Here is a 12429-nt window from a genome sequence, read left to right as displayed (position 1 = left end):
AACACATTCCAAAAAAAGTTGGAGCAGAGGCAAGTTATGGGTAGTAACGACGTAAAATAATTAAATAATGATGTGGTTTCAAAAATGTGATGTCAATTAGTTATTGTAATCATAATTTGATACATAAGCAATATCCACAAAAGGCTAGAGTTTTTGAGGAACAAAGTTGGGCAGAGGATCTCTAGTTTGTCAACAAATGCATGAGAAAATTATTGTGTTTTAAAAAACACAATGTTTAAAAACAGTGTTGCTCAAAGAAAGATTGCAAGGGATTTGCATATCCCCCCCTGCAGTAGATAATATAATTAAATGATTCATGGAGATAGGAAGAATGTCAGTGCATAAAGGGCAAGGGCCCAAGCATAAGCTGAAAACACACGATCTCCGATCCCTTGTAAGGCACTGCATCAAGATACATCATTTATTGATAGCTGATATAAACACATGGGCAAGGGATTACTTTGGCAAACCTTTGTCAAGCACTACAATACGGAGTTACATTCATAATTGCCACTTTACTGTGCAAAAAAGAAGCTTTAAGTTAACATGTCCAGAAACAACACCAACTTCTCTGGGCTCAGAGGCATCTGGGATTGACCATCACAAAGTGGAAACGTGAATTGTAGTCAGATGAATCAGTATTCCAGATTTTTTTTTGAAAGAATGGGATGCCATGTGCTCTGGACCATTGAGGAAAAGGATTATCCAGATTGTTATCAGCAACAAGTTCAAAAGACAGGCTCTGTCATGGTATGGTGTTTTCTCAGTGCCCTTGGCAAAGATAATTTATGTGATGGCAGCATTAATGAAGAAAAGTACATTGAGATTTTAGAGGAATATATGCTGCCTTCAAGGTGACATCTTTTCTGGGATGTCCATGCATTTTTCAACAAGACAATTCAAAACAACATTCTATGTGGAGAATGTTGTAGCAAAAAATGCAACAATGATGACCCCGTATTGTTGCACACCTTAAAACGTGTTTGCAGGAAGAATGGGATAACATAACACGAGTCATAGGTCATGAATGAGTTCCTTTCCTCCGTATTCATCCACGTCAAAACTAGTTTGTAAGTAAAAAATAAAAATTAATTGAAATTACTTGAAAAAACAAATGTCTGGATTTTTTGTGTTTGTTTGTGTCTGCAGAACGTATTTTCACATTTTCACTTAAAATTATAGCACTTCTTTTAACATAATATGATTCATAAAACATTCAATAATGATTAATTAGAGTGATTTTCTTCTTATATAATGTCATCTAATCATTATTGAGACATTGTCTTAAAATAATCATTACATGTATTTCTTTTTCATATTGTCATTGTAATTATGGCAATAATTATGTCTGTAATTATGTTTTAAAACGTTAAAACTGGTTTATTTTAACAGCTGTTTAATTTACTAAAGGTTTACCCGCAGTTTAACTCAAGGTGAATAATCAATTATACTCTGATTTTACTGTTTTGATTGTTTGTGTTATTACATCATTACATTTTTATGGTATATAGAATTTTTTTTTCCTTGATTTAAAGCTTGAAATTTCTCTAAACAGATTCATGTTTATATTTTGATAATGGCATGAGTTACAAAGACTGTCTATGCAAGGCATTATTTGAAATTAGTATAGAAACTTATGAATGTCTTAGAAGGTGAGATTTAACTGCATTTCACAGATGTTTACACTTCCATACACTGGCACAATCTATTTAAGGGGTTCCCAAACTTTTTTAGGCCAAAATCCCCTAAAATTATCTTTTTGAACCCCTGACTAAACTCAACACAATGATGCGGCTCATGACCGTGATTACTAATAACAGCAGTCACACAGCATGAGTTTGAATAATAGTAGCCTATTACTTAAAACAAATGCTTAAATACAGATGGCTATTGACACATATGTAATGAAATGTCACATGACACATCTATGCCAGTGTTCTCAACCCTTTTTTCTTGGTTACTACCTCCAGAAATTGAAATGTTTTGAAGTACCATCATTTGTTTGGTTTAAAATTGTTAAGTACTGAACTCCTACTAGGCACAACCAAAGGTGATATTTCTTTATCCCTCAACCAATATTGCATTTGAGGATTATAACAAAGAATTACAGATAGTTATTTGTGTGGTTATGTGTCTTTTAATTTGTGTTATGCATGCCAAATTCTTTTTTAAATATAAGAACAGTAGTTTAGTTTGATTTGGAATTAAAATGAGAAAACCTAAACTTTCAATACTTTTAATATACAAAACAATACAGGTACACATGAATTTAGTTCAAGAGAAGGAGAAAAACAACTCATAAGTTGCATACAGCCTCTGGCCAGAAAAGAGGAAAATAACTGACAAAAGATTGCAAAACAATGTGAAGGCTAAGCTGGCACAAAGGGTCTTTATGTTGAGTTTCATTTTTAATGATACTAAGCATAGTACAATAGAGAGCACTTACCTGTTAAGAGGCTCTCTTTTGCAAAAATCCATTGTTCCTGGGGGCTCTTGATTCTGGCATGGATTGGCACAATTTGCAGGGGGAGTGAGAGGGAGAAGTGGGAGACTTCCAGTTTGCAAGTGTGGTGAACACAGATGAGAAGAACGGAGTCAGATGGCAGAGACAGGAGTGGAGTTTTGCAGCAGAAGCACTATGAGACGGAGTAGTGGAATTGAATTGGAATTGATTTTTTTAAGAGCATGATCCCAGTTTGACAACAATTTGCTAAAATTCTAAATATTTCCTTTACAGCTTGAACAATAGGGATTCAGATGTTCTCATTTCCTCTTCCTAATTAACGCTTCAATTATTTTTATTATATCAATTGAAATTTATCTAAACATTTGCCAGCAGTTCATATTTTACTGGTGGGTAAAGTGATTTGCTTAGGGTTAGGATTAGGAATGAATCACTAACTATGGAAAATGCCCTTATACTGTAATGCAAAAGGTGTATAGTTTTCTTATCAAACAACAGTGGTAGCTGCATGCAATTTATTTTTTAAAAGCTACTACAAGCAGTTTTTTATTTTAAATATTAAATCTTTAATCATTACTTTTATTAAATTTAGGCCAGGATTTATTCGCTGGCTTATGTTTATTTTGCATTTCATTGTGGATTTTGTTCAATCTGTACCATTATTTTTCATCTTTGTATATTATTACTGTTGAGTTTATTTATGCTTTCCATAATTGTATAATTATGCACGCCATAATGTTCTTTTTTGCCCCCTGTCTTTTGTGGGTGGGGCCACCCAGATGTTGCTGATGCTGAGACCTCCCCCTGGCTATACATTCTGCCAGAAAAGGTGCATCAAGAGCAGTTAATTGAGGTTTGTGTGAGTTTGCAGTATTACTGTTTATAGTTGGATATTCTAGTTATTTTGATTATTTTTCTGTGTTTTCTAGTTTTGTAATTTTGAATTATGAATTGGTACTTGTATGCTTTGGATTGCCCTTTAGGCAACTTCTTTTTTGCTCTTTTGAGCACCATTTATTGTTTTTCTGTTTGATAAATAAATATTCATTTGTAAAGATCCTCATTTTGGATCATCACGGTTTTGCTTCCTCACAAGGTATTTTGATTTATTTTGGAAAATAAGGAGTATTTTGAACACTGAAAGCAAGTTTCCCCATCTTCTGTTGCTTTAGGATGAAGTCTACTAATAGTAGTTTGGAGTAAGCTGAACTGGGTGAGCCGATTCATGGCTGGCCATTAAGGATTTTTTAAGGTCTCAACCCCATCCTTCATCATGTTTATGATCCAGCACATAACAACTATTTTTTCCTTGTTGAATATTGCACCAGAGAGTGATTACATGTTGGTCAGAAACGTAGATAAGTATTTTACCCTATACTTTGCAAAGTACTAATACCACTTGTATTTTGTGCTTTACACTTCAATGCCTTTGTCACTGGGCCACAAACCTTTACTGCAATTTAATATAAATGTTTGCATACATTTTAATATATTAATTCTCCCTTAAAACCAATAATTCTTTGTATCTCATATATATATTCTTTATGTCTCATCCATGTCATACATACCATCTTGTCAGAACAGAAAACGGAGACCTTTAATATGCCCTGAGCTTTAGCACATGTAAGTGTTTACCTGACACTAAGACAATTTATTACTAAGTTTACAATATGTTTTTAAAGATGCACTATATTGCTAAAAGTATTGAGACACCCCTCCAAATCATTAATTTCACGTGTTCCAATTACTTCCATGACCACAGATGTATAAAATCAAGCACCTAGGCATGCAGACTGCTTCTACAAATATTTTTGAAAGAATGGTCGCTCTCAGGAGCTCAGTGAATTCAAGCGTGGTACTGTGATTAGATGCCACCTGTGCAATAAGTCCATTCGTGAAATTTCCTTGCTACTAAATATTCCACGGTCAACTGTTAGTGATATTATAACAAAGTGGAAGCAATTGGGAACAACAGCAACTCAGCCACGAAGTGGTACGCCACATAAAATCACAGAGCGGGGACAGCGCCTGCTGAGGCAGACAGTGTGCAGAAGTTGCCAACTTTCTGCAGAGTAAATAGCTACAGATCTCCAAACTTCATGTGGCCTCCAGATTAGCTCAAGAACATTGTGTAGAGAGCTTCATGGAATGGATTTCCATGGCCAAGCAGCTGCATCCATGTCTTACATCACCAAGTTCAATGCAAATCATCAGATGCAGTGGTGTAAAGAACACCACCACTGGAGTCCAAAGCAGTGGTGATGTGTCCTCACTTCTCTGTCTGGCAATCCAATGGATGAATGTGGGTTTGGCGGTTGCCAGGAGAACAGTACTTGCCTGACTGCATTGTGCCAAGTGTAAAGATTAGTGGAGAGGGGATTATGGTGTAGGGTTGTTTCTTAGGGGTTGGGCTTGGCCCCTTAGTTCCAGAGAAAGGAACTCTTAACGCTTCATCATACAAAGCCATTTTGGACAATTTCATGCTCCCAACTTTGTGGGAGCAGTTTGGGGATAGCCCCTTCCTGTTCCAACATAACTGTGCTACAGTGCACAAACCAAGGTCTATAAAGAAATAGATGAGTTTGATGTGGAGGAACTTGACTGGCCTGCACAGAGCCCTGACCTCAACCCGACAGAACACCTTTGGGATGAATTAGAGTGGAGACTGCGAGCCAGGCCTTCTTGTCCAACATCAGTGCCTGACCTCACAAATGCTCCCCTAGAAGAATGGTCAAAACTTCCCATAAACACACTCCTAAACCTTGTGGAAACCCTTCCTAGAAGAGCTAAAGCTATTATAGCTGCAAAGTGTGGGCCAACTCCATATTAAAGTCTATGTATTAAGAATGGGATGTCATTATAATGCACTACTATTTGCAGTTTTACATTACAGTTTTAGGAGCACACACTGATACAGTGCATTGCCACACCCACTACACGACAAACCAACTCAGGATCCAGATTCAGACCTGAGCGCAGCCAAGCAACTGGTGATACCTCAGCACCACACTAGTTCAGATGGAATGGAACAGTGCAAGGTTTTTTATGGTGGCTGGAGTGCCAAATTCTGCCACCAACCCCCAAGTTTTTCCCTGCAGGTTGGAGGGCCTACATACAGGGCTGGATGCAGATTAACGTCATACCCAGGACAAAGCAATTGCAGGTTAAGGGCCTTGCTCAAGGGCCCAACAGAGCAGAGTCCCTTTTGGCATTTATAGGAGCATGGCTGAAACAGAAAACTGTCAACTGAGTTTTTTACATGCTCTTGTAATATGTTGATTCTACTCCTTGCATGACCTGGGTAACTCTAACTCCTCATTAGTACCTCAGTGTTACCAAATCGTTACTTGCAGATGTCTGGCTCTCTGACAGACAACACTTTTCTTTCTAATACATTGTTATAACAAATTATAGAATTACTCTATCTGAAAAGATTGTAATTAATCATAAACATGTTATTTATAACAAAATCATAACAAAAGCTTCCTTACCTGCTATAAATAAATTTATATATTTGCTTCCTCCAAGATTGACAGATCCAAGTGAAATTACGTAGTATCCCAGGCTTCCTATGAACCACACAAGCCATACAGTAATAGTCTTTGTTGCTATTTCCCATGAAGAAAATAGATCAAGGATGCTTAGTTTTCTATAGACCTTTGAATCTATATTATTTTTCAGATTTTTCTCCAAAAGACATTCTTTCTGTGGCTGTATCAATGTAAGCACATCAAAATTCTTCTTCATGCCATTGGTCTGTTCAATCCAGTTTACAAGGTCCTGGGCTGATTTATATTTTCCCTTCGCCAGAAGATAAAATGGTGTCTCTGGAAGTTTCCAGCACACCAAAAGAAAGGGGAGAGTGGTGACTGTCAGAATAATCTGATAAATCCACCAAGTTCGCACCAAATATCCAATTAGTGCAACAATCATGACTCCCACAGCAAAAGCAGCATGAACATGCATTGAAGTCCAAGTTCGAACTTTAATTCCAGTAAATTCTGTCACATACACGAAAACCACAACAAGGTAACCGCTACATACCTGGATAGGAAAATGAAAATCACCCATTAAAACAGATATTAAGGCCATTAATAATTCTAATAGCCATGTGCTATGTATTCCATAAACACTAATTATCAATAAAATATATATAAATATATGTAGATATAAATATGTATAGTCTATTTGCTCTACTTTTTATGTAATATTGTTACTTCTCTGACAGTATTCTCATTTTGAGAATTATGTCTAATACATATTAACCCTATTATTTCTGAAAAACAGTTTGTATTAAAAATTGCAGGAAGGTTACAGTCTGAGTTGAAAAACAACTAATAAGAATATAAAAAAAAAAACAGATGATGCTGACAATATGCAGCATTCCAACTGAAGAAATTTAAGAAACGTTTATATAATATTTTAGCAACATTTATATAAGCCAGACAATAAAATTCTAACTCTCACTTTTCAGCAAGCATTAATTACTGTTCTTCCTAAGAAAAATAAGGACTTATTACAATGTGCATCATACAGACCAATCTCACTTCTGAATAATGATGTTAAGATACTCTCCAAAGTTCTAGCTAGAAGGATTGAGAAAGTGCTCCCTTCAGTAATATCACAAGACCAAAGTAGATTTATTAAAGGTAGACATTTATCATCCAGTCTTCAACGCCTATTTAATGTTACATATTCACCCATAAAGTCTAATACTCTGGTGATTGTATTATCTTTAGATGCAGACAAGGTATTTGATATGATTGAATGGGACTACCTATTTACCACACTGCATAAATTTGGGTTTGGCCCAAACATATGTGCATGGATCAGACTACAACTATACCAGTCCAGAAGCTTCAGTTTGTATTAACAACATTATTTTAGACTACTTCAGACTATAATAACTACTAAACAAGGATGCCCCTTGTCACCACTGTTATTTGTGAATGCCATTGAGCCATTGGCTTGGCTGTTCACTTTCGAAATACATCAGAGATCAAGGGGATTTTCAGAGAAGGACTTGAACAGAATGATATGCTACTGTATATATCAGACCCACAATTCTGTGCCTGGAGCCCTAACAGCACTAGCAGAATTTCAAAAGATATCTGGACTCTGGACCTTGCATATGCTGGGTTCATGTCCAAATGTCTGCTAATGGCATTTTCATTGGAAAGCCATGTTTCAGTCAGTTCTCAGGCACTTTTAGTATTAGCCTTGAATTTTACTTGCACGAGTCCCGTTTAAATGTATGTCCAGTTGAACTCATATGTGTGTAAATCAGAGACCAGGGTATTTTCTTCTGACAGCATTGTGATGTTCCCATATACATTTGGACATGAATCCAACACATGCAGGATTGAAAATATGAACACGCACATAATAAATAAGACTTTATGACCAACACCCTCTGAAGCCCACCCCATCAATGCAACCCCCTACATCCACCTACCCTCCCCTCCTAATTTGCTATATATTGCCTTGAATTCACGTAAGTCTAATCATTTTCCTCCGAGTATTCCTCTAAGAAATAACAACTCAGAAATGGTTGTTTTTAGAAAAAAATACCACCCTACCATTTTGTTTTCATTTCAGTGTGTGTTTTAAGATTAATAAATTACTGGAATTAAAACATATTCAAAGCAGCTCATTGAATTCTGATGGATTATTGGCAACATCGTGTAATTCTAATGCAAAAAATGATGGGAGAACTTAAAGACAGAATTTGCAACAAACTTCCACTGAATGACAATCTATCTGACATGTGATTAATTTTTAAAAATGAATATGTTTTTGTTTACTTTTACATTTAACTTAATATTTTTACTATTTTCATTTTATAAAAAAATTAAACAAAAAGGGATAGATGAATATACAGTATTTCAAATAAATGCTACATTTACAGGGTAGAAGGAAAATAGAATAAATGATACCCATTAATACAGTGGCTGTTTTAAATCAGTATAAAAATTAATCTTGGACTCAATGGGATTATAGCATTTACATAATGGTACTCAGCGAACACAAAATAATGTACAACAAATAAATCTATAGCAATAACAATTAGAAAAAATATAACTACAAAAAGGTTTCTATTTTGTTTTATAACTATACCTCAGCATAACTGAATTTTTTATAATAATTTTAAAGTAAAGACTTTCCATGTGCTACATCACAAACAAACATTATGCAAATCTATTTAAAATTATTTTTCTTAAATTTCAGGATTTTGTATTTCATGTCACTATAGTCCACCAACGAGAGGTGAGAGAATGACAGGCAAAGTACAGGAAGTTTAATTCGAAAGAGGCCCCAAATATTCTTTTGTAACTCCCGATGGGACGAAGCAATCTTAACCAAAAAAATCCGCTATATACCTTGATATATGTGTAATCAATTGGATTACATGCGATGCTGGAAGTGGTTTCTGTTTTCTTTCAGACACATTTCAACACGGCGCTCCATATTCCGGCAAATGTCTTGGGAAGAATAGTAACAATTTCACGTTGGATATTTTCCTTTACATCTTCCACAGTGTGAGGCTTGTTCCGATAAGACTTTTCCTTTGAGCATACCCCAAAGGAAGAAGCCTGGTGGTGTCATATCTGGTGACCGTGGTAGCCAAAGCCCACTTGAAATTACCCTGTTGCCGAAGAAGGACTCAATTTCTGCCATGCTCCTTGCCAATGTGTGACATATTGCTCCATCTTGCTGGAAGTAACTTTCCATTAACTCATGAACATCCAGTTGATTCTGACATCACTTAAATGAATTGGTGACCCAATAGGTTTGCACCATGAAGACGTGCTGCTCAATACTGTACACCACCATCCTGATGAAAAGTCAAATGACTGAGTAAAGGGGTATGGATAGTATGCACTCAGAAGTTGCAAACGGAGGTTAAACATCACAACAGTTGTCCAGCGCCTACCTCATCGCTCCGATGCAGGGGCATCCCGGCTTGTTCGAAGCTCCATATACTAAGGAGCACATTGCACATTGTTTTGTTCAGATTGCTTCATCCTTATTATATTGTGTGACAGACGGCCGGTGCTCTTACCCAGTTGGGATGCCTTTGTGATGGAATGACTGGAGAAGAAAGTGTGCTCAGGGTATTATCTCCTCTGTATCGCCAGATGGCAGTCCACCTGGGTTGCTGTAGCACCTCGGATTCAGAGAGGGCACTGTGAGACTTGCAGTTTGGTAGCTCAGCCCTACAGGGTTATCGGGGTGCCACCAGGGCTGCTGCAGGGATAGCAGAGCCCTGCTTCATCAGACTCCCACCTTAACTGGAAGTGTTTCCGGACCAAGCCTATGGGACACCGGAAGTACTCCCGGGTACCACATAAAAGGAGCCAGCTCCCAATGCTCCAGGAGCCAGAGACAGGAGGAAGAAGGAAGAAGCTTGCTGAAAGAAGGAGGAGATGGAGAGAGAGAGAAGGAAGACACAGAGAGGAAGATAAAGAGCTATGTGCTTCATTTGTACTTATTGTACATGTAACTGTGGCTGAATTGTGGGAAACACTTAAGGAAGAGTTTCCCACGAAACAATGACAAGCCTGTGTTGTGCTGGAGTTGTGCCTGGTGTCGTGTCTGTCAGGTTGGGGAGGTTGGAGCGCCCCCCTGCAGGCCACAATAATTAATCAAGCAATAGGTAGGCTACAGATCTGGCATACAGACATAAGTATAGTTAATCTTACATTTATGAAAATAACTTCACCTACAACAAGTAGGTAATTTAATGGTTACTTACCATAGCAAGAAGAAAACGCAAGACAATGAAAATGTAGTAATTAAAAGAAAAGGCAACGCAGATTCCAAGCACATATTGGCACACACTTGTGAAAATCAGCATTGGTCTTCTCCCCACTCTAAGGAACAATAACAGTAACACTTAATAGCTCAGCTAAGCCATGCCAAGTAAACAAATGTACAGTATGTATAGAATGACCGTAGGGTAGAACTGACATTAAAAATGTCCAAAAAAAAAAAGTTGTATTTCAATAGCATACTGTATGTTTAAATAATCAACAAAAAATGGGTCATTCCTTTTACACTCTTAGTTACAATTTTTTTACAATTCCATACAGTGACTGAAAGAAAGTAGAGTATAATTGAGGTGTAAATATGTCTTAGAATATACAAGAATAATTATGATAACATACTATACCTATCAGCTGCATCTCCAAATATCAGTGCTCCTATAAGGACTCCAAGCATGAAGGTTGGTTGTGTTAGCTTGGCAAGCCACTCATTATCACAAACAAGGTCCCAGTCTGTTACAATACTTTTATGTATATCAGTATTATCATAAATGTACCCATCTGAACACAAGAAGTCAGATTTATTTCCACTAAACTCATAATCAGAATGGGAACTGTTTATTCTTAAAGACCGTGAGCATTTACTAAGCTCCCACTGATGACCTTCCTTTGTGTTCACTAGAACATATTCTTTCTCTGGAATCCATACATTCCATATGTGGTCCAATCCATTACCACTGTAATTTGCCAGTGTAAAACTCGTAATGTTCTCAGCAACATAGCATATAAAATTGGGAGTCTCAGATAAAAATACTGAGGCTAAATAATGAATGCCACAAGATATTGATTGGAAGACAGCTGCAAAATATACGCACACCTGGAACCTGGAAAAGAAAAGAAAAATATTAATGTTAGTCTTATGAAATATGGATATCTTATATAAGAATTGCCTGTCCATTTTTTAAATTCTACTCTGAGGACTGAAATGCTAATAAGATGTTCAAAAATGTGATATAATACCTCTTTTGAAATAATGTTTAGGCACAAACTATGTAGTTTTTTTATACATAGAAAAATGTAAACAGTCTTATAAGTACAACTAGCTTCCTTGCTATATTATTATATTATCTATAAAATGTGATGTTACAGTGCGTTAATGCATTTTTTCATGAAATTACAGTATTTATAATTGTTATTATTAACATTATGTGCATAACACTGCCATGATGTGACTTTAGCATTCTCTGTGTGGCAATTGCTGTCTATCACTATAATTTGTGCAAGAGTTAGGCTGTTAAGAAGCATTTACCAATTAACGTGTGGATCCGTGAGGGTCTAGATTATGAAGGATTTAACACGCTACTTTACTTATGATGAAATTTGAGAAACAGCAGTAAATTAATGATTAACCTTAAGATCAATTATATGCCGTTCTTAGCATTACAATGCTGTCAGGAAATGAAGCCCTGATCAGTTAAATGAGGCAGTTTGAAAACAACAGAAGAAAGGCTGTTTTACAGGAATTCTGAAATAATAAAATTCTTAAAATAACAAATTCAATATTATACTAATAATACTACTTTTTATTAACAGTAGCCTTAAAGTTGTGACAAATTGAAAGAAAAGGAGAAAAGATATGGAAAATTAAAGCATCTGGAGTTTTGTGGCATTTAAAATCTGACTTTATTTGACTTGTCCATTAAATATTACTTTTCCTTAAGCATTATTAATCATCTCATGCCCCCTCCATACACTGATGCAATCAATACAATAGCAAATGCCAGAAGCCTGATTTACTAACAAACCTGATTTGAAAAGTGTGCTGTTTTAAAAGCTGCTTTAAAAAGTATGTGTAAATGAAAATATCCTGAATTTAGTACATAAGAAAATTTAAAGGACACATATCCTTGGTAATACCTTGTTAATCAACCCACACTCCCTAAACAATATTATTCAGCAAATAAAGAAATATCACATTTAGTTTACCTAATTAGAGTTCAGTACTTAACAATTTATGACCCTTCCCCAAAAACAGGTGGTACATCAAAACCTTTCAATCCCTGAGGTTGGCAAGCCAACAGAAAATTTGGTAACTCCTGCTTTTATATATATTTCAGTTGCATGACAGTATTTCACAATAGCTACACCCTGGAATATAATTTGTGTCCTTCCATAAATACATAAAATTATAATGTATGC

At 36.1% G+C, this 12429-nt stretch overlaps 1 protein-coding gene across 1 annotated transcript in view; it reads right to left on the bottom strand.

Moving 5' to 3' along the window:
• Positions 1–12429, bottom strand: part of slc22a16 (solute carrier family 22 member 16) — a 36498-nt gene that overhangs the window by 19714 nt on the left and 4355 nt on the right. Inside the window, exons 2-4 of the mRNA XM_039747926.1 lie at positions 10638–11114; positions 10221–10338; positions 5956–6508 (exon numbers count right to left, since the gene is read on the bottom strand). Of these exons, the coding sequence (XP_039603860.1) occupies positions 5956–6508; positions 10221–10338; positions 10638–11114 (1148 nt within the window). The remainder of the gene's footprint in view (positions 1–5955; positions 6509–10220; positions 10339–10637; positions 11115–12429) is intronic.

This window comes from Polypterus senegalus, chromosome 3, assembly GCF_016835505.1.
Source record: "Polypterus senegalus isolate Bchr_013 chromosome 3, ASM1683550v1, whole genome shotgun sequence".
In the NCBI taxonomy this organism is placed as follows: Eukaryota; Metazoa; Chordata; class Cladistia; order Polypteriformes; family Polypteridae; genus Polypterus; species Polypterus senegalus.
Note: the sequence above shows the minus strand (reverse complement) of the source record. Positions and strands in the feature narration are given on the sequence as shown.